The sequence below is a fragment of the Amphimedon queenslandica genome, unplaced genomic scaffold (assembly GCF_000090795.2).
Source record: "Amphimedon queenslandica unplaced genomic scaffold, v1.1 AMPQUscaffold_13167, whole genome shotgun sequence".
In the NCBI taxonomy this organism is placed as follows: domain Eukaryota; kingdom Metazoa; phylum Porifera; class Demospongiae; order Haplosclerida; family Niphatidae; genus Amphimedon; species Amphimedon queenslandica.
Genome location: NW_003546597.1, coordinates 52,296 through 77,462, shown reverse-complemented (window position 1 = coordinate 77,462; position 25,167 = coordinate 52,296). Strand labels below are relative to the sequence as shown.

General features: G+C 36.0%; 3 protein-coding genes across 5 annotated transcripts in view; 2 read left to right on the top strand and 1 right to left on the bottom strand.

Moving 5' to 3' along the window:
* The window catches only part of LOC109584779 (85/88 kDa calcium-independent phospholipase A2-like), a 22,670-nt gene extending 10,264 nt beyond the window's left edge, over positions 1-12,406 (bottom strand). The window contains exons 1-10 of one of the 3 annotated variants that reach the window (XM_020000639.1): positions 12,308-12,406; positions 11,563-12,022; positions 9,475-9,675; positions 8,749-9,075; positions 7,308-7,602; positions 6,594-6,744; positions 6,394-6,479; positions 5,914-6,212; positions 5,258-5,594; positions 4,391-5,143 (exon numbers count right to left, since the gene is read on the bottom strand). In XM_020000639.1, the coding sequence (XP_019856198.1) occupies positions 5,085-5,143; positions 5,258-5,594; positions 5,914-6,212; positions 6,394-6,479; positions 6,594-6,744; positions 7,308-7,602; positions 8,749-9,075; positions 9,475-9,675; positions 11,563-12,022; positions 12,308-12,312 (2,220 nt within the window). In that variant the 5' untranslated portion in view covers positions 12,313-12,406 and the 3' untranslated portion in view covers positions 4,391-5,084. Of the gene's footprint in view, positions 1-4,390; positions 5,144-5,257; positions 5,595-5,913; positions 6,213-6,393; positions 6,480-6,593; positions 6,745-7,307; positions 7,603-8,748; positions 9,076-9,474; positions 9,676-11,562; positions 12,260-12,307 lie in introns of those variants that run through there. The other 2 variants (XM_020000638.1, XM_020000640.1) reach the window with 2 other exon arrangements.
* Positions 12,407-13,142: 736 nt separating this feature from the next.
* LOC100640423 (uncharacterized protein C8orf74 homolog) lies at positions 13,143-15,592 on the top strand. Its single transcript, XM_003389000.3, has 3 exons — positions 13,143-13,502; positions 14,863-15,305; positions 15,370-15,592. Exons 1-3 carry the CDS (start codon positions 13,184-13,186, stop codon positions 15,502-15,504), a joined length of 897 nt encoding a protein of 298 aa, XP_003389048.1. The 5' UTR covers positions 13,143-13,183; the 3' UTR covers positions 15,505-15,592.
* A 56-nt stretch (positions 15,593-15,648) lies between these two features.
* On the top strand, positions 15,649-25,135 carry LOC109584776 (uncharacterized). The gene is made up of 14 exons (XM_020000632.1): positions 15,649-15,792; positions 17,043-18,260; positions 18,367-18,396; positions 18,453-18,824; positions 19,073-19,174; positions 19,238-19,294; positions 19,352-19,561; positions 19,899-20,547; positions 21,003-21,162; positions 21,274-21,359; positions 21,978-22,120; positions 23,657-23,815; positions 24,591-24,713; positions 24,831-25,135. Exons 2-14 carry the CDS (start codon positions 17,046-17,048, stop codon positions 24,960-24,962), a joined length of 3,438 nt encoding a protein of 1,145 aa, XP_019856191.1. The 5' UTR covers positions 15,649-15,792; positions 17,043-17,045; the 3' UTR covers positions 24,963-25,135.
* Positions 25,136-25,167: the final 32 nt, after the last annotated feature.

Genomic DNA, 25,167 nt, shown 5'->3' with positions numbered 1-25,167 from the left:
TAGGAATGTTACTCGCAGAAAAGATGGAGATGTTCTTAGAGGAAGTTGATGATGTCATAGAGGATGATACCACCTTGGAAGAAGACATTCAGCATCCAAAGAAGTGGCTAGAGTCAATAAATAGGGGTGGACTCGTAAAGTGTTCCAATGATTTTTATGAGCATCTACAAACAGTGGAAAAAGAAATACGCCAACTCATATTACCATCTTCTAAGTGTGTACCTTTGTTAGAGACGACTACCGATCTGCTAAAATCAAGAAATATCGAGGAGTCCTGGTCATCTGTATCACAAGGATTAGACATCGGAGACTCGGCAAAAATACATAGCCTAGTCATAGAGGAGTTCTTGAAAGTTAGATGCTTCGGCCACACCAAAATTTTTTTAGAGCTCTACAAAAACACCAAAAAGAAGAATCTTCAGAAAAGTAGAGGTTTCAGAACAACATTACTTGCTACATCTACTACTTCTACGTCTGAATCGTCTCTATAATCATAGCATATAATACTCTAATAATAATTATTATTAATATTAATGCAATGATATTAATTGAAGAACTGATAATTAGAAAAAATTATAGAATAATACGGTATTAGCAACTAGCATTTCCTGCCGGGAACGGTGGTTTCCTATCCCTTTCATTTACTCTAATATCTATGCTGGTAACCTTGTTAATTTGCACGGCAATCGTGGGCGTGTAGTATAATTAATAACAAGTCTTAATAACCATGGTTACTTGACCATCATCAATCAAAATGGCGGATTTCACTACATTGACGCTGCATTTTGTTAAGAAAGAAAAGGGTGCATCGATTGTGGGTTAGGAAAATTTTTAGAGAGAGGGAAAGACTTGGTTTTTATAATACTCTTCTTTCACAATTAAGACTTAATGATACAGAGCATTTTTTCAGGTACATGATGAATAATACATGAAACATGTGTGCTGTATTTTTGTGTTGTGTGTCATATCTTTTACTCAGATTTATAAGAATGACACCAAGGCGATTTGATGATTTGCTGTCAATTGTTGGACCATATATTCAGAGGAAATCTTGTCGTTCAAGACGTGTCATATCAGCTGGAGAAAGATTAGCTGTCTGCTTACGTTATCTATACCGGTGATTCTCAGCAGACACAGTCATTTAGTTTTTGGATTGGTCGCTCAACTGTATGTAAAATAATACATGAAACATGTGATGCAATATGGACTGCCTTGCATTCTAAATACCTCATTGACAAAGCCCCTGCTAGTCTTGAGGATTGGAAAAACATAGCCAAGGGCTTTAATCAGTGATGAATGGAATTTTCCAACCTGTGTGGGGGCTATAGATGGGAAGCATGTTAGTATTGAATGTCCCAAGAATGCAGGTTCAGCATACTACAATTACAAGAATTTTCACAGTATGGTTCTCTTAGCTGTATGTGATTCAAATTATACTTTTGCTATGGTGGATATAGGATCGTATGGTAGGGATAATGATGCATCAATTTTTGCTGAATCTTCTATAAGCACACTGTTTTAGGGCGATATAATTGGGTCACTGGGCTACATAGGAGTAAGGTAGTCCCCTGTTAGGAGGCAGTTCCACTTGTGTATAGGAGACTAAGGAGAGTGTCCCTGGTTAATGTTGGGTACAAGACATTCTCCCCCTATGGCTCCTCAATATGCATCAGGAGTTATCTATCTAGTATCTACCCTTTGGTCAGTCTACTTAAACTGTGGAGGTCTCTGATTATTTCTGTCACTATTTTTCTAATCATTTTTGTGATGTATATGTATGTACATGTATGTTTCTCTTTTCTGATTCAGTTGTTTCATGTTGTTATTTTATTTTATGTATTTTATTTTATTTGTTCTATTTTGTTTGTTGGGTGTCAGTAGAACTTACTGGCAGCCCTTCAAGGTGCCTGTTTTTTGCTCTCTCTCTCCTCTTCTGTATTATGCTTATCTTGTTTTTGTTTTTGCATCTTGTAAAATCATGATTAAATTAAATTAAATCATCAAAATTAATACCGGAAACTATGCTTTCTTTGTTACAAGAGTGGTTCATTTAAGATTAATGCTGGAGAATCCTCTAGCTCATAGCTCTACTTGCACTGAAGTTTGCAGCTCCTTCAGCGCTTGTGTTTTTGAGAAATACTGTTTGAATTGTTGTAAATGATGCAAGTTACTGAGTTACCAAGTTATACCCAGTTACAATTACCAAGTTATTGAGTTACCAAGTTACCCAGCAGTTACAATTACCAAGTTACTGAGTTACCAAGTTACTGAGTTACCAAGTTACTGAGTTACCAAGTTACTTATAGTTACCAAGTTACCCAGTTAATACTGGTTACCTGAGTTACCAAGTTACTGAGTTACCAAGTTACCACTAGTTTACCCAGTTACCAAGTTACCATACAACTCCTCCAGTGCTGGTCCCTACTATCCAGTCAAACAGTTCAGTGATGCTCCTCCCCGTACGTTGTTCGATGATGCTCATTATTTCAATTTGTATCAATCCTCTTATTCCACCTCCATCAAGAAACAATACGACTACCACCATGTACCTAATGAAGGAAAGAGAAGAAATGGAGTTGGCTCTCTCTATTTCTCTTACATTAAACTTCATAGCTGATGATGATGTCCTCTTCCAACGATTTAGCTCAAACTGTTGAAGCCCAATTGTCATTTGCATGTCAAAGTTATGGATACAATCATACTCATCATACAACTCATTCAGATTTGTCTCTAACTTTTGGGCAATTACTGCTGGAGACAAACCATCAATAGACTACATGAAAAAGAAAGAGAGAACTCTAAATACATAACTTAAACTGCAATTACAGGTCAACATGGACATTCAGATTCAATAAGTACTTTCATTCGCATTACCCTCCACACAATACACTGTTATCATCATGCACATGCATTCACTAGGCATTAAACAGAGTAAACTATAAACAATTTTTCACCATTTACAATTTCACCATTACTTACCAGTGCTCTTTGTTTTTCAATCCCCATTCCTATACTCTCAAATCTTCGATTTTGCTGATGATCAGTAAGTTTCTCTTGTCTCTCTGGCATATCGACTGAAATAGACATTAGTCTTGTAAAGTGATGCCGCTTTTCTCTTCATACTGGTACTACCTGCTGACCATGCTTGGCATCAAATCTTTTCAGTTCTTCGATGATTTTGGAAAATATTTTGTCATTGCCTCCGTTGATGAGCATGTCAAGTGGGGTTCTCTTTTTATCATTAATTGCATTAATATTTGCACCAAATACTAAGAGTAGTTGAACCATTGATAATCCACTTTCTACATAGGAGGAAGGCAGGACACACACATTAAATGCAATGAATAAAAATGTAGAGTAAAAAAATTTATTGTTATTACCTGGACTGCAATGTGCAATGCTGAATTACCAAAAGCAGCAGGTATATCAATATTCTCAGTCCCATAGTCACTGAACACCATTAGTATCAATAGACAGTCTGATTTATCTTTTCTGTCACTTCGTACAATGGCATGGAGAGGAGTATCCATTCTTTCATTTCTCTGGACTTGATCGTATTTCTTCATTTCAAGATGCTTTAGTAGTTTCTAAAAATAAAAGCAAAAATGTAATAAGAGCAGTAAAGCTAGATTAATCAAGACTATTCAGAAAGGCAACTAATAAATGCATTCTTATCACTATCCACTTCTGCTGATTTTGGATTATGAAGCTTCAGTTTCTATTAAGTAAAGAAGAGAGAAAGTTTCATAATACACAGTTTCATAGCTTACTATTAAATGAGGTGCTTTAGGTGACACTGGTAGCTTCTTCCTATCAAACAACTAAAATTTCAATTCACAGTATTAGTATAATGCTATTAACAAATTGACTTATTGTGATCATGCATTGGCTTACAGATAAATTAGGAGCTAGAGTTTGGCTTATGTTTCTACAAAAAATATGAGAAATATAAAAAGTAAAGTGTAATTAACACAATCTCTCAACAGTGAATATAGCACAAAATTACATCATCACATTCAACTTTTCAGGTAAAAAATCTTTCTTAAGTTTCAACTTACATTAATACTGGTTGGGCCTGCAGATTCAAGAACACTCTGTGCTCTTGTTTTTTTCCACAGCAGTGACAAACTCGCCCCAGCTCCAGCAATGCTTTCCAAGACCTTTCTCTCTTTCTTTTTCGTATCATACAGACTAAAATCTGCTTGCATTGTTGCTCTCCTCGCCTTTTCCAAAAAGAACGTTCCACCATTGATATCATACTACCACACTAACCACGAGAGCCAACGCCCACTCATTTCCTTATATGGAATGACAGGCCGAAAGGAAAAGGTGGCATCAACTATAGTGTCATTATTCATTGGAAATGAGACCCTCCTTCTCTTTTCAACTGTTCATTGAGAGTTTTATAATCAAATTTATTGTATAATACAAAAAAGGAAATGTGATGATGATGCTGCTACATAGATGGATGATAATAATAATAACAATAATGAATAATAATAATAATATTAGATTAGATAAAAAATAATAATGGTAATAATAAGATTAAAATGAGGGGATAACAAAGATGTCAAATTCACACAATAACATACTGAGCTATGATACTTAAGGTGGATAATATATAACAATCATAATAATAATTACAGTAATGAGAATCTTGTTAGAGGATTAAGAGCATGAGGATAATAATTGAATAACAACAACAACAACAATAATAATAATAATAATAATAATATGGGCGACATAATCATTTCTCTTAAGTAATGTATGCATCAGTGTGATACTGAATGAAAGGTGCACAAAACAATGAATTGTATCTACAGTGTGTGTTGTGTGTATATTAGGTGCATGTGTACTAATTTATTGGAGGTGAGTTCTAAACTTGCAAGCCTGAATTTGATTCCTTTTTGGTTTTTATATTTTCGACTTTTATTGTTCATTTTTCCATAAATGCATAGGAGAGTACTGTATGCATGAACTATATATGTGACACTGTGAGTGGTGACTGAAATGAAACAGGATACTGCATGAGCTGGGGAAGAGTAGTAGGTGAGTGATGGATGCAATAATTATATCTGGTGAATTCATATCTGATTGGAACATTTGCATCGCCATAGAAAGTGCTTTCGTTGCAGATCATCATCTAAAAAAATAAAAGTAACTTATGAAGTCATTTTCTCTTTATATAAATTTTTGAGACTAATAATTCACAAACTCTGAGTCTCATTCCCATACACACTGAGTTTCATTCCCATACCTGATGAGTTGGTTTCAGTTGATTTAGTGTGAGGTATCAGATCAGAAGGTGAGAGGGCGTCGCTGGTTGTGAACATACAGGAAGCTCCCCCCAGGCCACTTCCAGAAGCAGTGTAGGTCTTTGTGATTTTTACAAAATATTCTTTAAGTTCTTCAAAGCCACACCGCATGTTCTGTAGCTCGATCCTGGCACGTAATACCGAGTTTAAGAGTTTACGAGTCTCAGTTTCGAAAACTGACACCTTCTCCTTGAGATGAGGGCTGAATCGATAGTAGGGTATACCCAAAGACTTACAGCGAGAGGCACAATTAGCACTGACTGTGTCAGACTGAATTAACTATAGAATAAAAAATATAATAATATGAATAAATAATAATTTACATGTACACATACATGTAGTAGTGTCAAAAATAATTTTTTAATGCTTCATCAAGGTGTCCCACAGAATTTTGGCTTCTTGTCAGTGAATTTTAAATGCTACTCAAAAATTGGTCAAAGACCTGTACTGTAAAGCCATGTATGCACACTAATAAAGCATGATGCTGTTTAGCTCACTTAGCATGCTTTGTGGGAAACTCTGACATAATTGCTGATCAAAAATACACATGCTGAATATACATACATGTACATGTACACCAACACTTGCATCAACTCACAGAGTTTCTCAACAAAAGCACAAAGTTCTGTAATCTGTGATAAGCTCTTCTTGAGCGAAACTTGAGTGAGGAGATACGAGGGAAGGACCCCATCTTGCTGTGAACATAGATACCAGTCCCTAATGAAACAACAACCGACACAAGACACTGCTCATGTCTTTGGTAGTAGAACTGCTGTAGACGTGTGAGAGCATAATCCGTTGGATTGTTGGCAATGAGTGATGCTGATACATAGTCTGTGTTGTTAGTGACTGATATTGGAGATATTGAGACATAATGGGCCACTGTTAGTACTGACTCTGCAATAATAGGAGAGGAGAGAGAGAGGGGGGAGAAAAAGTACAAATACATGTAATTCAATTTTATTACAAGGAATGATGCATATTTTGACAGTTACTTGCTCTTAAAAATAAATTTTAAAAATGCATTAAATATTATTACAGGCCATATTGATGTACAAGTACATGTACAATTTTCTACCTTGAGAAAATTCATCATCAAAGCAGTTATTGAATGCATGCAACTTCAGATCAGTAGTGGCTTTGTTAACAGCAAATACCATCACCCTATGAAAAGGAATGAGATTAAAATGGTGATACACAATAATATAGAGAGAGAGAGGGGAGAAAGAGGGGAGGGGGGAGAGAGAGAAGAGAGAGAGAGGGAGGAATTAAACTAACTTTGGCTCTTTCACATCACACATTAGTTGATGCTCATTTCCAACTATTTCTCTCAATATCTGCTGATAGGATTCATCATTGGAAGAGCAATGAGGCTCAATGTCCTTTAGCTTATACAAAGACCTCCTTAACTGGGCAATGGTCCTCTTACCTGAGAGTGAAGAGAGAGGATTAAAAAGAGGTAAAGAGAGAGGAAACAAGTATGAATAAAAAGATATAGAAACAATAATGCAATCAATAAAATACTAGGTAAAATGTAATATCATATCATACATGTGGTGTGCATAAATTTAATTCTATTATCTAGAAATAATGAAGCCAAAATGAGTCTCATTGTTAAATAGTACACCAGCTGCAGACTAATCATGATACCCACATGGCCACTTCCCATCAAGTGAAGACCCAGTACTAACCCAGAGCCTACCACTAGGCCCAAAAGCCTCCTACCCACCCAACCACTGGATAAACAACACCTGCTGTAAGACTAAACCTGACTAACTGGTTTAGTAAGCATATCCCATGTCCCCATATGCTATTACATGAGCAAACTATTTAAAAAATTTTCTAATTACAAATGCAATTAGTAAAGTAGTAGTGTCCAACTGTGCATGAAACTCAAATTACAAAATAAAGGTAACCTCACAGAAGTATTACATGTACATTGTACATGTACATGTACATGTATATATACATTGTACATGTACATGTACTTACCATACACGAGTCCCAGTGCTATTAAAGCACCAAAAGAAGAGCCACAAATGATATCAAACATGTCAGTGACACTTTGACCAGTTGTTTCCATTAATCTCTCGAGTGTCTCTAATACTATGACACTTCTTGATCCAAACCCATCCATGGATAGTATCCTGCTCCCGTTGTGGAGTCTGTATGAGAGGGAGTACATGATGTGTGAGTGTTCCTGGTGGAGGAGGTTAGCTTCTTGTTGCTGTAGTATGAGTGAGACTGCTTCTTCTTCATTGATACTGAATGATGACTGGACTCTTGCCTAGAGAGAGGAGAGAGATAGAGGGGGAGGAGAGAGAGGATAGAGACAAGGAGAGGGAAAATAAGAGGAAGAAAGGGAAGAGAAGTACGTAATACTTGTTTACTCATTCATAGTAACTATAGATAAAAACACGATGCCAACACACACAACAAAAGTTGTTTTATGTTATAATCAAATTAAAGCATACTGCTATACTACTGCATGCACACGACAGTGCATGTACATGTACATGTATATGCATGTATATACATACACACACTATCATTTGCTATTCTTAGTGTATAATGTATGTTGTATCAAGAGTGGATTATCCACTCTTGGTTGTATTAATTATTAAAAGTCAACAGAACAAGTATATTTACAGCTTATTTGTGATATTAATTTAATACTTAACATCAGTGAGTGTTGATTATACAATCAGTGTGCTGTCTAGTGATAACTAAGTTAGTGCATAAACACACAATAAGCTGATTCAGTTGTTTACTGTTAAGATCAATAGAGAGCCTGTTCAAATCAATAACAGTGTATTGCTATTAGGCTTGAGCATATTAGGCTAGCATAATATTGAGCATAATGAACCACACTAGGAATTAAGCATTATTCCAGAATAGTCAATTAACTTCAACCATGTGACTTCACTCACTGATTGTGAAGTGTTAACATAGCTGTTCATTTAGCCCCCAGCAAAGTCACTCTCTTGGAGACTATGTACAATGTTCCTTGATTATACAGTATAATGTGTGATAAATAATAATTCTTTATTTAAAAAAAATAATTTTGATAATAATTCAGAATAATTGTAAGCATAGCCAATAAATATTGTAAGCATAATGGCATATATCTGAAGCACTAGAGAATAGCATAATGTAATGAAATAGTGGAATAATATGCCAAAGCCTAATTGCTATCACAGCTAAGGTAAGCATAACAGAGCCTGCCTGCCAGCTGAATATGAAATTTCCCTTTGACCCCACTTTGTCTAAATAATGTAAATGTATGTGTGGATTGTACATGTGCTGTATGTACTTTGGAATCAGCTGAATGTACACATATCTCAATAGCCAATTAAATAATCTTTCCATTCATTTACATGTACATGTACTTACATGTACATATACTATTATGTATGTACATGTAGTGGCTTACATTTAATTGTAATGCTGGTTCAGATTGTCTCACGTAGCCGGTCATAAAGTCCCTATATGGAGTCTGTCTGTCATTATCAGTGTCGTCGCTGTCGGAGGAAGAGAGAGGTAGCCCAAGGCCAAGGAAATGAGTGATGGGAGGGAGGGGGACAGGGTCACGCTTCAGGACAAAGGCGGCACTAATTCCTCCTAGCACTCCAAAGAGCTGGATGGCTGATTCCTTGAAATGAGCTAAAGCCAGGTTCATTGGCGTCATCTCAAAGTTACTAATGGCATTAATATCAGCCCCAAATGCTAGTAATAGCTTTATACAGCGTAAATCCCCTTCCTAGGAAGGAGAAGGGAGAGAGAGGAAATGAAAGTGAAGGGTGAACTGTGTCATTTTATGACGGAATATAAAAAACATTGTAATGGTTATCGTTATGATAATCATTATAAAAGTTTTCATACTCTCGCTGATTGCTTTCAGTACATAGACACACATTATTAGGGTCAGCTCTCCATGCATATCAGTGAAACTTGAATTGACAAATATTTTATTGAAACCAGCTGGTCAGGAAAATTCAAATAAACTACTGTACAATTGAATATACATGTACATGTATATATATAAAAATACAGAACAGTATACTGAACTATGTGTACATGTACATGTACATACATGTATGCAATATTATTATGTATTAATTTACATGTACATGTACATGTAATCTTTTGTATTACTTACCATAGCAGCAAAGTGAAGAGCAGTCATGTTATGAGCGTCAGGGCAATTGACATCAACTTCCCCATGGACCAGTAAAGTCTCGAGACACTTTGAGCGATCCTTCAAACTGGAGCGAACGATCGAATGTATCGGAGCCAACCGATCATGGGATCCGTCCCTCTGGTTTGGATTATAGCCACTTTGTAAAAGATGGAGGACATGCTAAAGAGAAACAGAGGAAATAGTAGAGTGATGTAACTACACGTATTATGATAAAGATAGGATATTGGTTTACTGTAGATATTAGTTTACTGTGTGTCGTGCCAAATTCAATTTGAAAGCCACAACACTCATAACTTGTCCATTCAATCCTCCACTCACTCACTGGCTGGCTGCTGGCTGCTCTACACATGCATTGCTCATGCTAAGCACATGCTAATCTTACAAATATCCAAGACACAACAGAAAGCATCAAATAGCTCACAAATGTTAAACAAGCGAGGAAAACAATGAAAACAGAGGGAGGGTTACTACGCTACCCAAAACATCAGGGAGGACCATCTCTATCCCTCTCTGTCATTGGTAAATAAAGAAAGAATAGTCCCAGGGTTTAAAATAACAAAATAAAATGCTAAATACATTCAAGAAAACTTCCTTATAATTAATTAGCAATAATTCAATTTTCTTAACCAAAGTATGCCACCATAAACCCAACAAAGTGTACCAGCACATGCAAGACACATGTTTAATACTACTACAGTACAATACAATAGAGGATACTCAGGAATAGATACAATATGTACTATTAACGGTACATTGTATCTAATAATCAGTAAAACCACAGTTCCCTCCTTCATGTATCCTATAAGGACTCAAATAAACAATAGGTATGGTTTCCAAATCATGAGAAAGTCATATCCCCTTTACTATAGATACTACAGTAAGATATTACCAATACAGGCCTCTCATACTACACGTACATGTACATGTACATAATGTACATGTGCACACTCCTTATGATGCAAAATTGTGCAACTTGTCTAAACACTTGAGTCTCTGGGCACAAAACCTTTTAACATAATACATGTACACGTATGTACATGTACATATGCAGATACAATGTGCACTCTGTCCTACTGTAATACAGTTTCAATGTCACTGTGGCTCTACTATAAAGTTACTCTTACCAAAAGACTGAAAGTATACAGATACAGTGATTAAATATGTATACTTAAATCCACAGGGAAAAGATTAAAAGGTAAGAGGAGAAAAGGAAAGAGAGTAGATAGAGAGAGAGAGAGAGAGGGAGAAGACCTCACACATTATGCTGAGACTGGACAGATAATCTTAACTAACAATAGTAGAGCATAACCACAAACTATATCTACATGTATAACAAACAGCTGCTATGGGAGAGGGACACAATACCTGACTTGAATGGGTTCTGTTATGCAGTGGCAATACACTCAAACATTCAGTGCCCAATTTGTTTAAACCCACACATACCACTTAATTGTTGGTTTTTGCACTATTTCTATTCGTAAAGTCTTCAAATACGACACCCATTAGTGATAAGAAACAAAACGAGCTTCATTAGCACGACTCATTATAAGGAATAAACAAAACTGGGACATTAAATAGGAAATCCATGCATAATGATTACGAGATTTATCATAAATTAATAGAAAAGAAGTTTAGAATAGCGGTAACTCAAGATACATTTACATGTGCCATTGTAGAAAACGAAAAAGGGAACCAAAAAATTATACTTGAGAAAGGCGGGTTGGAGAGGGGGAAGGGTTAATCTACAATTAGCTATTCTATAAAGACAAGGTGAATTATAGTAAGAATGACAAGATCATATCACATACAGTACATGTATAGAAAGGCTAAAGAGAGGAAAGAAATGAGAGGGAGAGACTAAAGAGGAGGAGCCAGGAATAGATAATAAAGGAAATATAATAATGTAAACAATGAATGAGTATCACATCATGTATTATGAAAGAAAGGGGCTGGCAACAAGTGAAAATGTCATAAAGACATACAAAATTAGCGAGAGTGGATGTTAACCACACACATAGATTACACATACACTGTGTCTCTTTGTACCTTTGCATTCCTCGGCTTGTGAAGTGGAGAATTGTAGCAAGCCACTTCTTCCATTCTCCGACTGACCCTTCTAGGAGGATCAGGTAGGGCGCATGTTGCTTCATCAATCAAAGCTTCATTGTATTGATTCTCTTCTTGGATCATTACAAAGGAAGAAGAGATGACGTGAGAGCCCTCATCACCATTGATAGTTCTACTGTCTCTAGTAGAAGTCGTAGTAACTGTTGTGATAGTATCAGTCACTGTAGGCAAACTTTCACCGTCGTCATCGATTTCTTCCTCCTCAAAACCGGGTGGTCTCGACCTGGGACGCTTGCCAGAGCGAGCCCTCCTAGTGGAAGAAGATCCTGGGGAGACTTGAGAGGATAACGCTAAAGGAGAGCCTCGGGTAGGGCACCAACGACTCATAAAGCTACTTCTGCTAATGGAAGGGGTAGAGTTTCTGTGTGCCGGAGGAGAGCTAGAAAAAGGAGAAGAAGATAACATGTCTGCTGTTGCTGTAGCCTTGGCTAGCTCTGTTACATTCCCCAGCCCCCTTCCTATTCTATTTCGAATATTAAATTCTTATTTATATAGTCCTAAGAGACAGTAGGCAGTCAGCCAAGTTGACTTCCTCGCTAGGCTATTTGAGTACATAAACACATTATCCAACATAAACAGTCTATAAAGCTACAGGCTATCAACAAGCACACGCTGGCATAGTCATAGAGACTGTTCTAACACGTGTAGAACATGCTGCGCCTACCTCATTTTATTTACTCCTCAATTGTAAGTCTGTTTCTTCTCTTCACACTGCTGCTTTTCAGTAAAAATAACTGTCAAAATGACTTGTGTATACTCAAATTAACCTCCTCCCCTTTTTATGCAAAAGGAAGCCGTACCATGCTGAAATTTGCAGAAAGGTGTGCCTAAAGGAACACCTAGCTATTCTTTCACATTCAGGCTTGAGCTGTAAATGCACAAAAATATAGTGTGTCCATTTGCATGGCATAAAATACTCCATTGTGTCTGAGACAACATACTTCATGCACTTGCAGCTGCTAAAAGTATCAGGATTGTCTCTTAAACATCTAGAATATTTCTATAAACTCCTGTAATAAAAATAAAATTAATGCATGCACATGTACTACATCTCATGTATTTACGCATGTATTTTAATTCACATCTTTCCTTTCGTTGCATCAGTAACTATTTTAAATTTGACGTAACTTGATAATGGAATACCTGACAGAGTACGAGAGTAGATTGGAGAGTAGATTGGAATCTACTCTCGTACTCTGTCAGGCATTTCAATAAATTTCATTATTTTAGTATTAAGTTTCATTAAATTTCATTATTTTTTAGTATATATCCTCTGTCAAGTATTTCAATAAATTTCATTATTTCACTTAAATTTCATTATTAAATTTCATTAAATTTCTTATTTTTCAGTATCTTCAATAAATTTCATTCTAAAAGATACTATTTTTAGTTTGAAATCAAGTTCAACTCACTTTTAAAAGGTGAATTCCTCTAGGTTTATAAATTATAATTAATGAATCTAAACCCGCTGATTTTGGCGGTAAATTTTATTATCATCACGTGATGGTATTTTGTGATTGGGCGTGGTCATAATTTTAAAATGGCGACTTTTAAAGAGTACGTTTTGAGTGACTCGTTTAAAAGCCTCTCGGAACTTTACATTTCTGCAGCTAAAAGCAATGCTATTGACAGAGAAAGGAACGAATTAAAAGAGTCATTGTTCGCTTTTCTTTTATCCACTGGGCATCAGCAAAGAGAAAAAGGAACAACAACTGATGGCGAGTACGAGAGAGAACCAATAATAGCTGAACTGATCCATGAAGCATTGTACCATGCTACAATGAAGGGACTCAATCAAACGGACACCATTTTATTAGTACAATCTCTACTTGAGGGGCTGGAGTGGATAAAAAATAAAGGTGAAACTATAATCTATATATAATACATGTAGATCATACCGAATTGTTTTATGCGGGTTATATTTTAATAGTTTTATGGTATTAGGTGTTATATTTTTATGAATAGAATCACTATATACCTCAAATGTTTTTTATATACATGTACATGCATCTACTTCAAACAGGGTATCATTTGTTGTACTATTTGTACATGTACATTGTACTTGTAGCTATAGGATTAATGATTTAATGGTGGAGTTAAAGATTACTAGTGATTCACTGCTTACCTAGTAATGCTCTTAATTGTGAATGCATGGCTTGATTTACTCACATAGCTATGATTTCAAGCATTCATACTACAGTTTCCTCTCATGCTAACTTAAGTGCATGTACAAATAGTATTAGTTAGGATTCAGGGTTTAGGGTTTAGATAATTGAATTATGTGGAAGTATTAGCTCTGTTCTAGGTATTCTAACCACATACTAATTGCTAAAAGTACATGTATAATAAGTATGTTATGTAGCAATATGTTACTTAGCTGGTTTTGATCAAAATTAAATTTTTCTATGAATTTAAAGTTGGTATAAAATACCAATATAGAGCGAGGCATTTAGTCAAAAATGGCTAAAAGAGCATTTTTATAATTTTTCTGATGCATATTTTCTATGCAATATACGAACATGTATATGCATACATGTTCGTATATTGCATAGAAAATTTGAGCTGATTCCGATTAAAATTTGGATTTTTTTACAAATTTAATTTTAAAAGCTGCTCTAAAATTGGGTGAAAGTCTCTGTACTATAATACACAGTCTTGGGCGAAATTTTTCCATATTGAAAAGGAGAGAATGTCTTTTAAATTTTTTTCCGATGCATATACATGTCTTTATGTTGAATAGAAAGCTTGAGTTGATTCTAATCAAAATTGGATTTTTAATGAATTTTTAAAGCTCCTCCAGATATTGCCAATAGTATTTGTGCTGTAATGTGAGCTGTCATTTGACATCATTGGATTGTCTAGACACAGTCAATCCAAATAACTGTCTATTGGGGGAATACAGAGTATAAATTATAGTAATTTACAATGTTTTGTTCTCTGTAATGTTGTTGATTGGTTTCTGTGTCTTCCTTTATGTGAAGTGCACTTTAATTAGAATTATACTGTATAGATTTTGGCAATGGCATTTTAGTGTTTCTATGTTCAAATAAGCATCATAAGAAAATTTTTGAGGTATTTTTTGCGCTAAATCAAATATTTACATTTAATCACATTTTTGATCAACTGTTACATGCATATAATGTGCAAGTACACTAACTGTAGATACATTGATTCATTATTATTAATTTATTATTATTCTTATATTGTTTATTGTTCTAGATGAATTTTGTGAATTAGAGGAGGATTTAAAGTCTTTGCTTCAAAGTCTCTCAGCCTCGTTCACTACACATCATGGCCAACAAGTAACCACTCAATACCTCATACAAACACTCCTCCTTCAACCTAACCTCTACCACTACCTGATGAATGAAGAACAAGAGAGAGACATGACCTACCTTGAACTTACCCTCTATTCCTCATCTCTCCTTCCTCCTCTTACTGAAGGGACTACAGAGGAAGAATGGCATAGGAAGGAGAGAGTTGCTTGTGTTGATACTCAGTATGAACTGCAAAAGAATCAATTGATCTCAGAGAAGGAGTCTTCATTATCAGAGGAGAAGGATAAACTAGGAAAGTTGTATGGTGATTTAAATGACTCTTTTGAAGATGACGAGAAAGTTGATCAAGAAGAGTTGAAGACTGTTTTAGGGCCATTAGTACTGGTACGAAAATGAATGCAAATTATTGTGTCTATTATTATTATTATTAATACTGTGTCTTTTTAAGGGTCATGTGTCTGGCATGAAGACAGAGCTACTGCTAAAACTTAAAGAACAAGAGATGAACATAGCACATCAGATTGACCGGATGAAGGCATGGAAAGGAGAAAAGAGAACTACCACACCAGACAAACAACAATAAAGCAATAATCTCTTATATATAACATAACATTGCCTAACAAAGCAATGCATATTATATTCCTTGAAAATATTTAATTTTACATTGTGTAGATACATTAATGAAGGGCGTGGCTCGTTAATTAAATGAATGACGCAATTATTATTATTGTTTATTCCACGCCCATAAACTTAATCAATTATGTACCTGTAGCCCAGAGAGAAGAAATGTGTGCACTTTTCTAACGTTCTGCTGCTGCCTTTAGCCCTTCACTCAACACCCAGCATTCGCAAACAAGGCCCTGCCTAGCAGGTGAGTCACTATATTAGTACTCGGGTCTGTGTGTGAAATTCTATCCGCCAATTGTACAATTACTGGCATTTAAACACTTTTGATGTCACTATTCTGTTATTGTACCTGTTAACATGGTGTATAATTGACGTGTGCTTTGGGTACAAGCTTGTAGTCTGGCATAATTCTAAACAAAAGAGTATAACACAACTTTTTGGCTGTATTGCTATAGAGAGCTTTGATGAAAGAATGGAAGGAGAGCTCTTTATTTACAATATTATTAAGTATTGTTGTACAGTTAATGGTGCATGTACTTTATATATATAATGCAAACAATGGCTCACATGACCCAAGAGTATAAGTGAGTTTATTAGTTAGTGTATTATTTCGTTATCAGCAATGCATCAAGCATATGAAAATAACTGTTTGTAATCAGATGATTGTTCGGTAGGCAGATGCACGTGTACATGTAGATGTACCTGTACATACGTGTAGCGCACTTGCATGTATCATTGGTATATTATAGGTATGTACAGCATGTGCATACATGTACTGGTATGTACATGTACTGGTATGTACATGTACATGTATGTACATGTAGGTATGTTGTAGGTTGATAGATAGAGAGAGAGTGTGTTTTGAAACACTTCAGTCATACATGTGTACATTGGTCCTGTTTTTGTGTTTTTTATTGACAACGAGCCAATAAATTTAGATAAACATCAGTGGACAATTTACTCCTGTGAACTACATGTGCAAATGTACATGTACATGTAATTATACACAAGAGTACATGATGGGGGGGGGTTATGCTCTTGATGTACATGTATAATAAATTTATTTCAGGAGATGATATACGTTGTACATATTTATAAAAGTCATACATGTTTGGCCTGTTATAGAAATTAAGGATAATTTATGGTAGTTTTTACTTAGTGGGTTTAATAGAGATGTGTAGTATTTTAATTATTGTAATGACATTAAGTTATGCTGGACTGTAGTATTTATGCTATAGTTTAGTAGTAATGATTGTGCTAATTGTCAAGTGCTGTGTTTTGTTTTTCTAATGAATTAGTATTGTTTACTCTATTTTTATGTTTTGTTTTTGTGTGCTCCTCCTTTTCTCCCTCTCCCTTTCTTTCCCCTTTATTCTCTCACTCTCACTCTCTCTCACACACACACACACACTCTCCCTCTCTCTCTCCCTCCCTCCCTCTCTCTCTCTCTCTCTCTCTCTCTCTCCCTCCTCTCTCTCACTATCTCTTTTTTAGGGCATGTTTTATCCTCAAATATTTGATTCTCCAAAGAAAGCACACAGAATGTCAGACAGGTCATCACATGGTCATACTCCAGACCACTCTCCCCCTCCTCTCTCTCACGACGCACAAAATTCAGAGAACACAAGCTCTTCCTCATCTCCCAAGAAGTGCAGGCGAAGTAGCAAAAAGAAACTTTCTAGCGGCAGCGAAGGAAGCATATCTCCTTATTTTCAGATACAGAAGCCGCCTAGTTTTTTCGCAAGTCCAAATACATGCAAGAAACCTGCACGTAGTCCTTCGGATGATGATATTTTAAAACCACATACCAAGGGAAGCACTGAATCACCTAAAGGACACACTCTTACCAAGGCTCACTCAACTGGTGATACCACTCATTTAAATGGCGACACCACCGATTCAACTGGTGCTACTGCTATTTTAACTAATGGTACTGCCCATATTAACGATACTCCTCTTATACTTACAACTCGTGATGTACATGAGTGCCCTCCTTCTTCTTCAACCGTACCTGATCCTCCAGCTCGTGTCGTCGTTGCTCCTTCTATACCAGCTACTTTAGGATTCTCTCCCTCTCCCAAGACTCCGCCTAAAAAACCTCCGAGGGCTAGGCCACGCCCACAATCAGCGTATTCTATGTCTGTAGAGGGTTCTAAAGAACCAGCTCCTCTATTATTTCCTAATTCTCAAAGATATAGGCCGTACTCTACGAAACTAACCGATCAGCCGCTGGTTGAACAGACCCCTCCTATAGACAGTAATTTACTAGTGCCTTCAGAAGTAACCAATCGCTTAGCTGACCTTGAGACATCACTGGAGTCAAGTTTTCACGGTATCTTGGACACCAATTCTAAAGTAGACCTTTCGCCATCAAGAAAAGGGCAGCAAACTGACAAGAGAAAGGTAGCCATTAATCGTCGGTCTACGTCTCCCTCCCCAATCCGTACCTATAGATACATGAGTAGTGCTGGTACTAGACTCAGTCCTGCTAGCGTGAGAAGTGAGTTTGAATATTCTATGGAGCCGAGGAATTTCTCACGTGTGGCGGTGAAATCTCCGCCTCGTTCCATTGCTCCGCCCTCTTTTACTGAAAAGGAGAAAGAGGAGAATCTTTTAAATGGCGTGGGGGCTCCAGACGGCCCTAGTTCACTAAAGGTGCCTCAAAGTGGTCTTGCTGAAAAACTCTCGTCATCACCATTGAACAAGAATTGGGTAAGAAATATTATCTACATGTACATGTATTATCTATTACAAACCATACAATAGCTATGCAATTATTATTATTATTATTCATTCATTTATTCATTTTATTTTGCAGTTAATGGAGACTGGAGTTTATGATACACTGGTATGTTGTTTGTGTATACATGTACACATGTACTCAATATTTTATATTTTGTGTAGTCCCCCCAGGTTCTTGGCTCTTTCTCTCCTCCTCATCCCTCCTCTTCTCCCAAGAAAAACCACACTCCTTTCTTCAACACGACTCCGACTCCCAAGAAACCCTCGACCACGCCCCCAAACTCAAAAACCCACCGGCGTAGCAATAGCGAAGACCAAAACGCACTGGTATTGTCCCTTGGGAGGTGTCTGGTGACTGAGGAGGAGCCAAAGGGACAGACAAAGCACAGTCCTGGCAGCCCTAAGAAGAAGAGAAGCGATACAGTGAAAAGTGATACAGTGAAAAGTGATACAGTGAAAAGTGATACAGTGAGAAGTAATACAGCGTCTTCTGCTAACTCACGCAACAGCTTCTCTCCACCTTTCATTAGCACTGTAAGGAGGGGTAGGGTAAAGTGGGGCGAGTTTTTGAAAAAAAAACACGAACAGCTCTATCCTTTTAGAAAAATGACATACTGTAAAATTTGCCATGACAAAATTATTTTCGTGGAAAGTTTGCCCAGGAAATTTGCAAAGAAAAAGTATTTCCCCTTTATTTAATAAAGTATTTAAAATTTTAGGAGGAAAATACAAATTGTACATGTAATTTTTCTGGCAAAAGGACTATTATATGTTTCGTCTAGGGAGTAGAGGAGACCCTTAACTGGCACCCAATGGATCCAGCAGAGTATGACAAGCTTATGCAGAAGGAACAGCAACAGCCACCAGCAAGGAAACCATCATTTGTGAGTAAAGATTATTCATTTATTTATTTATTTTTGTTATAATATTATTTGTAATTTTTGTAGTTTTCTACTTTATTCAGGGGAGACAAGCACGATATTTATTATCCTAAAAACATCTCTGTAAGTAAAAATTATTTACATGATTGAACACTTTTTGTCTGTCTCTCTCTCTTCCAGACTCTTATATCAAAGCATCTCAACAAGGAGGGTGAAAAAGTGAGCGTCCCTAATGAGTATGGGGACACTCCCCTCCACTGTTACATAAAGAGTAGTCGTGATGATAGACTGGATCTGTTACTGGGATTATTAGTTCATTGTAATGTGAAACTGTTGGATATTAACAAAGAGGATAATAATGGAGACACTCCTTTACATGTAGCTACAAAGGTACATTTACGATATACATGTACATATTATAGTACTGATCTAAAACATGTATGTGCCATATGTTTTGCAGTTTTTGCATTATAGAAAAATTTGCACAATAGCATGCTGATTATAGTACATGCTGGTATAGTAATTACATTTAAAATTGCAAAGATTTTTATTCATGAATACCAAATTGCAAAATTTTACACCCATGAAATACAATGTACATTTACAGTATTATGATAAATTGGTAACACTAATTTGTAAACAATATTCCATGTGACATGTATATAGTGTTCTCTTTATAATTAAAATGTATTTTATTTTCCACTCTCTCTCTCCCTCTTCCTCCCAGTTAAATGATGAGTGGTGTATTAAGGCTCTTGTTGCTTTTGGTGCTGATATTAATTGTTCTAACAACAACGGGCAGACTCCGCTCGACTTGATCATGTCTCACGTCCAGAGACCTGACTCAAGCAGTTTCGACGCTCTACACGAGCTCTTCTCTCAACTACACGCCCTCCCAGGTGGGCGGAGCTCATCAAGAAAGCCACGCCCACGCAACGAATCGCTAAACTCGCTTGTGAATGAGAGCTACGAAATTGAAGAGTGCATCCAGTTAGGCTCGTACCTTGACAAGAGGAGAATCACTGCGTTTGTTTTTAAACTGGAAGAGATGCTTGAAAAACAAAGCCTCCAGTTCTCCATAAACACAGAAGTGACTCTTCCACCTGGTCAGGTCGATCATAACGGGACGTTCTTAGATCCTCTCACTGCGAGACAGATTCAGCTCTGCCGTATCAACAAGTACAAGTCGACGCTAGAATTTAAGAAAGGTGCGGGGTCAAGGATGCTTTTTCTTGATGGCGGAGGAATCAGAGGGCTGATACAGATTGAGATATTGATGTTCATCGAGAGTTTGACCGGAAGAAAGATAACTGAACTATTTGACTGGATAATTGGGACCAGCACTGGAGGAATAATAGCATTAGCACTAGTGTATTGTAAGTGACTCATACTGTGTTTACACTAGCTTCTTTAAAAGTGGGCCAGCACAGTTTCATTTGATAGTGTAAACAGTAACCAAACTGAGCTGAAGTGAGCTGGGCCAAACCAGGCCAGCATGGTTAGTACAGCAGGGCTAGCTCAGCCTGGTTCAGCACGGTTTGGCCCACTTCTGTAGTGTAAATGCAGCATTACTTGTACTTAAAACAAAATCTATTATTTTATATTGTTGTAATAGTTTGTAGTAGAAATTAAGGATTTTGGCTTATGGGCAAATCAATTTTTTTTAATTTTGAGGGTTCATGTGACTCAATTTTTGCAAAAATAATCTAAATACTAATGATCTAAACCTACGTGTAATTCATATTGTATTTTAATATTTTAATATACAATATAATGCAATTGTGTGTACACTTGTTTTATTTTTATTTTATTTTATTTCTATTTCTCTCAGTGGGTGTGTCACTAGGTGAAGTGAGACAGTTATATTTTCAACTGAGAGAAGAGGTTTTTGCTGGAGGAGTACTCTCCATTGCTAAGAGAACTGATGCTCTTGAGAAAATGTTAAAGGCTCAATTTAAAGACAAGAGACTGAAAGACATAGAGTATCCAAAGTATGATTATTAACTTAATGTTTGAGCTGATTTCAACAGCCACTAAAATAATAAAAAGAATATCATTCATGTACTGTATAATAGAGTTTAATTTTTCTCTTTCTCTCTCAGAGTTCTTATTAGTGCTGTAAGTTCTAAAACGAATCCTCCTTCACTTCATTACTTTAATAATTGCTTCAATGACAAATACTCCGATGGTATGTGATTATTTCATTTGATGGATTTTTATTTTGGCGATTGGCAGTGTGCAAGCGGAATCGCCAATACTAAAATTGCCAATCATCAATGCATATGATACAGCAAAATAGCAAAAATAAAGTGCCACCAAAATAAAAAGCTACACGTATATGGCATATCTTTACCTCATCCCCTCATACATTTACATGTACATGTATAATGACGTACTAAAGTCTATTCAGTTTCACCTGACCTATTGATTTTTTGTTATAACTTTTGATAAACATAGAATTTAGAAATTTTGTTTGCACCATTAGAATCACTAGGTCCTTCCCGTCCTTTAGATAAAAAGATCGGGTCAAAATGATAAGGCCTTAGCCTTTTTTGGATGTCCCTGTATAAACTCAATGACATACCTTTGACCGCAATTATGCAGCTAGAACAGCCAGAATAAATTCAGCTGCTACTTATCTGCATCCCTTCCATGCAACAAAAACAATTCCAAAACCACAAATACGTAAAGAATGCGGATGTGACGTAGTTATTTATTAATTGAAAAAAGCCAGGGGTCAGGTGAAAGTGAATAGACTTTAGCTATACATGTATCATGTATGTTCCATCTTTCTCTCCTCCTTCAGAGCTGGTCTGGAAGGTAGCAAGGTACACATCAGCCGGTCCAACTTATTTCTCTGAGTGTGATGATTTTGTTGATGGAGGCGTCTTAGCCAATAACCCATGTACCACTTCTTGGGTTGAAATATGCGACTATTATGATAAAATGGTGAGTGATTGTGCATTTGCATACTGTATGTACTGTACAGTACATACAGTATGTATGTACTGTACAGTACATGTACTTTGAGCTGTTTCCGATAAGTAATTTTCTAGTTATAAGCATTTTGAAAAAAGAACCAATTTTTTCAAAAAATGACTCCAAAGTCACCCCAAATTTTTAGATACATATTGATGTCCTTATGCTGTGTAGAAAGTTTGAGGCAATTCTGACTTCAATTTTTAAAGTTACGGCCGTTTTAAAAAATGGCTGATTTTTGAAAAATACCCAAGGCTATATAGCCCAGTTGAAAAGGGAACAGAGCCCTCAAAAAATTTATTATAAAAAGGGTAGAAATATACATGTAGGTTAAGGACATGGTTTTTTGGAAAAATGGCTCCGAAATCACCCCAAATTTTTATTACATTTTCTGATACATATTGATGTCCTTATGCGGTGTATAAAGTTTGAGGTGATTCCGACTTCAATTTTTCAAGTTACGGCCGTTTTAAAAAATGGCTGATTTTCGAAAAATACCCAAGGCTATAGCCCATGGTTTTTTGGAAAAATGGCTCCGAAATCACCCCAAATTTTTATTACATTTTCTGATACATATTGATGTCCTTATGCGGTGTAGAAAGTTTGAGGTGATTCCGACTTCAATTTTTCAAGTTACGGCTGTTTTAAAAAATGGCTGATTTTCGAAAAATACCCAAGGCTATAGCCCATGGTTTTTTTGGAAAAATGGCTCCGAAATCACATCAAATTTTTATTTCATTTTCTGATACAAATTGATGTCCTTATGCTGTGTATAAAGTTTGAGGTGATTCCGACTTCAATTTTTCAAGTTACGGCCGTTTTAAAAAATGGCTGATTTTCGAAAAATACCCAAGGCTATAGCCCATGGTTTTTTTGGAAAAATGGCTCCGAAATCACATCAAATTTTTATTTCATTTTCTGATACAAATTGATGTCCTTATGCTGTGTATAAAGTTTGAGGTGATTCCGACTTCAATTTTTCAAGTTACGGCCGTTTTAAAAAATGGCTGATTTTCGAAAAATACCCAAGGCTATAGCCCATGGTTTTTTTTAAAAATGGCTCCGAAATCACCCCAAATTTTTACTACATTTTCTGATACATATTGATGTCCTTATGCTATGTAAAAAGTTTGAGTTGATTTTGACAAAAAATTTTTAAGTAATGAGCATTTAAAAAAAATTATGGCCAATTTTTGAAAAGTACCCAAGGCCCATGGTTTTGTTCAAAAAATGACTCCAAAGTCCCCCCAAATTTTTATTACATTTTCTTATACATATTGATGTCCTTATGCTATGTAGAAATTTTGAGCTGTTTCTGACAAATAATTTTTGAGTCGTGAGCACTTACATGTAAAAACAAGCCAATTTTTGAAAACATGGTGTTTTGTTAAATTTTGGACCGGGCCTCTACTATAGTACGCTAGCTTCATTCTTTATACATGTATTCTTACTATTCTATGACCTTATTCTATGACTTTATTCTAATATGCCTTGAATTGTATATAGGGGCTTCCAAAGCCAAAGGTTGCAATGGCGATATCAGTGGGAACTGGTAACTACCCTCCAGAGATACTGGGAGAGACTGATCTGTTTGGTAAGGGATGGCTTGACTTGAGGGGAACCTTCAGAAGAGCACATCGTTTTATAAAGATGCTGTCAACTGCCGTAAGTACAGACTGTATATATACATTGTACATGTACATGTACATGTATGATGTATGATGATAAAAGAAAAGCAGAGTGGGTCTACATGTATTTTGCTTGTCACGGATTTTGTAACAATAGAATTAATGCAGAGGAGGTAGGACATGGTTGAACTTTAAGCAATAATTGCAAAGTTCAGTTGCATTCCATTGGTATCACGTGATGCAAAATGACAGCTTTCTGATGATTGTATCACAAAACTAGCTACTACTGCAGAAACTAGAGAGATCTATGACGACCCTTGATGGTTGTTAAAATCACCAGTGTGTGGAGAATATTTAGGAGAAAGAGACAGTGCATCTTAACTTTGATCCTCATCAAATAAATCAATCTTTGCTAGTTTAAGATGTTAAAATAACTGCAACTATCATAGTTTCTAGTAAAGCAACAAAATTCCCACTGGCTCTATTTTGATGCTCTAGTTTTTTTGCTAGAAGTGGTACTAATAAAAAATTCTTGGCCATTTTTCATCAAGTGATACCAACGGAATGCAATTGAACTTTGCAATTATTACTCAAAGTTCAACCGTGTCCTACATAATGTACCTCCTCTGGAACTAATGGACTGTCACAGATTTCGTGACAATGGAACTAAAGCCAAGCATACACTAGGCAACATGTTGCTGGCAACATTAGTGGTTACTTTGATCTTGTAAGCAACATGTTGCCTAGTGTATGCCTGGCTTAATTGTTATGTTATAAGACTTTGTACTTCATTTGTCTGCTTTCTCCTCTAGCTTGTAGAGTCAGAGAATGTCGCTCAGATATTTGGTAAGACTTGTGAAGCACTGGACATAAAGTTCCTACGCTTTTCCCCTTCGATGCCAATCACAATAAACCCTGATGAAAGGGACTCAAAAGTAAAAAAATATTATCATTGAAATGTGTAGCAATGCAAATTACTATTATTAAAAACTATTAATTACTACATTAAAATGTGCAGATTTTTATAACTATTATTTACCATCAATTTATAGGTTCTAATAGACATGATAATTCAAACTAAAACATACTTGAATACCCAAGACTGCAAGAGAAATCTTGATAGTTTAGTGAGACACTTTCGCCATCTTGCTGAGGTATCACGCGGCCTCAATCTCAACAAATAAAATAATTTATAATTATTGTATTTATAATAATAATAATTGTTTAGTGCTTTATCACACTTCATACATTTAGCATGTTACATACACATCTGCTGTGAGTTTTTTATTTTTTTTATTTATAATAATGGTGCGATGATTTTGTAAATTTTTTTTGAGATGCATCGCATTTTAAGATATACGGCCATAAAATGGTGCAGGCTATAGCATT

Excerpts from the sequence above, each read along its gene's own strand:
- LOC100640423 (XM_003389000.3), top strand. The coding sequence starts at position 13,184 with ATGGCGACTTTTAAAGAGTACGTTTTGAGTGACTCGTTTAAAAGCCTC. Across the intron at positions 13,503-14,862 it reads GGAGTGGATAAAAAATAAAG|ATGAATTTTGTGAATTAGAG; the intron begins GTGAAACTATAA and ends TTATTGTTCTAG. Across the intron at positions 15,306-15,369 it reads TTTTAGGGCCATTAGTACTG|GGTCATGTGTCTGGCATGAA; the intron begins GTACGAAAATGA and ends TGTCTTTTTAAG.
- LOC109584776 (XM_020000632.1), top strand. The coding sequence starts at position 17,046 with ATGTTTTATCCTCAAATATTTGATTCTCCAAAGAAAGCACACAGAATG. Across the intron at positions 19,562-19,898 it reads CTTTACATGTAGCTACAAAG|TTAAATGATGAGTGGTGTAT; the intron begins GTACATTTACGA and ends TCTTCCTCCCAG. Across the intron at positions 22,121-23,656 it reads GCGACTATTATGATAAAATG|GGGCTTCCAAAGCCAAAGGT; the intron begins GTGAGTGATTGT and ends AATTGTATATAG.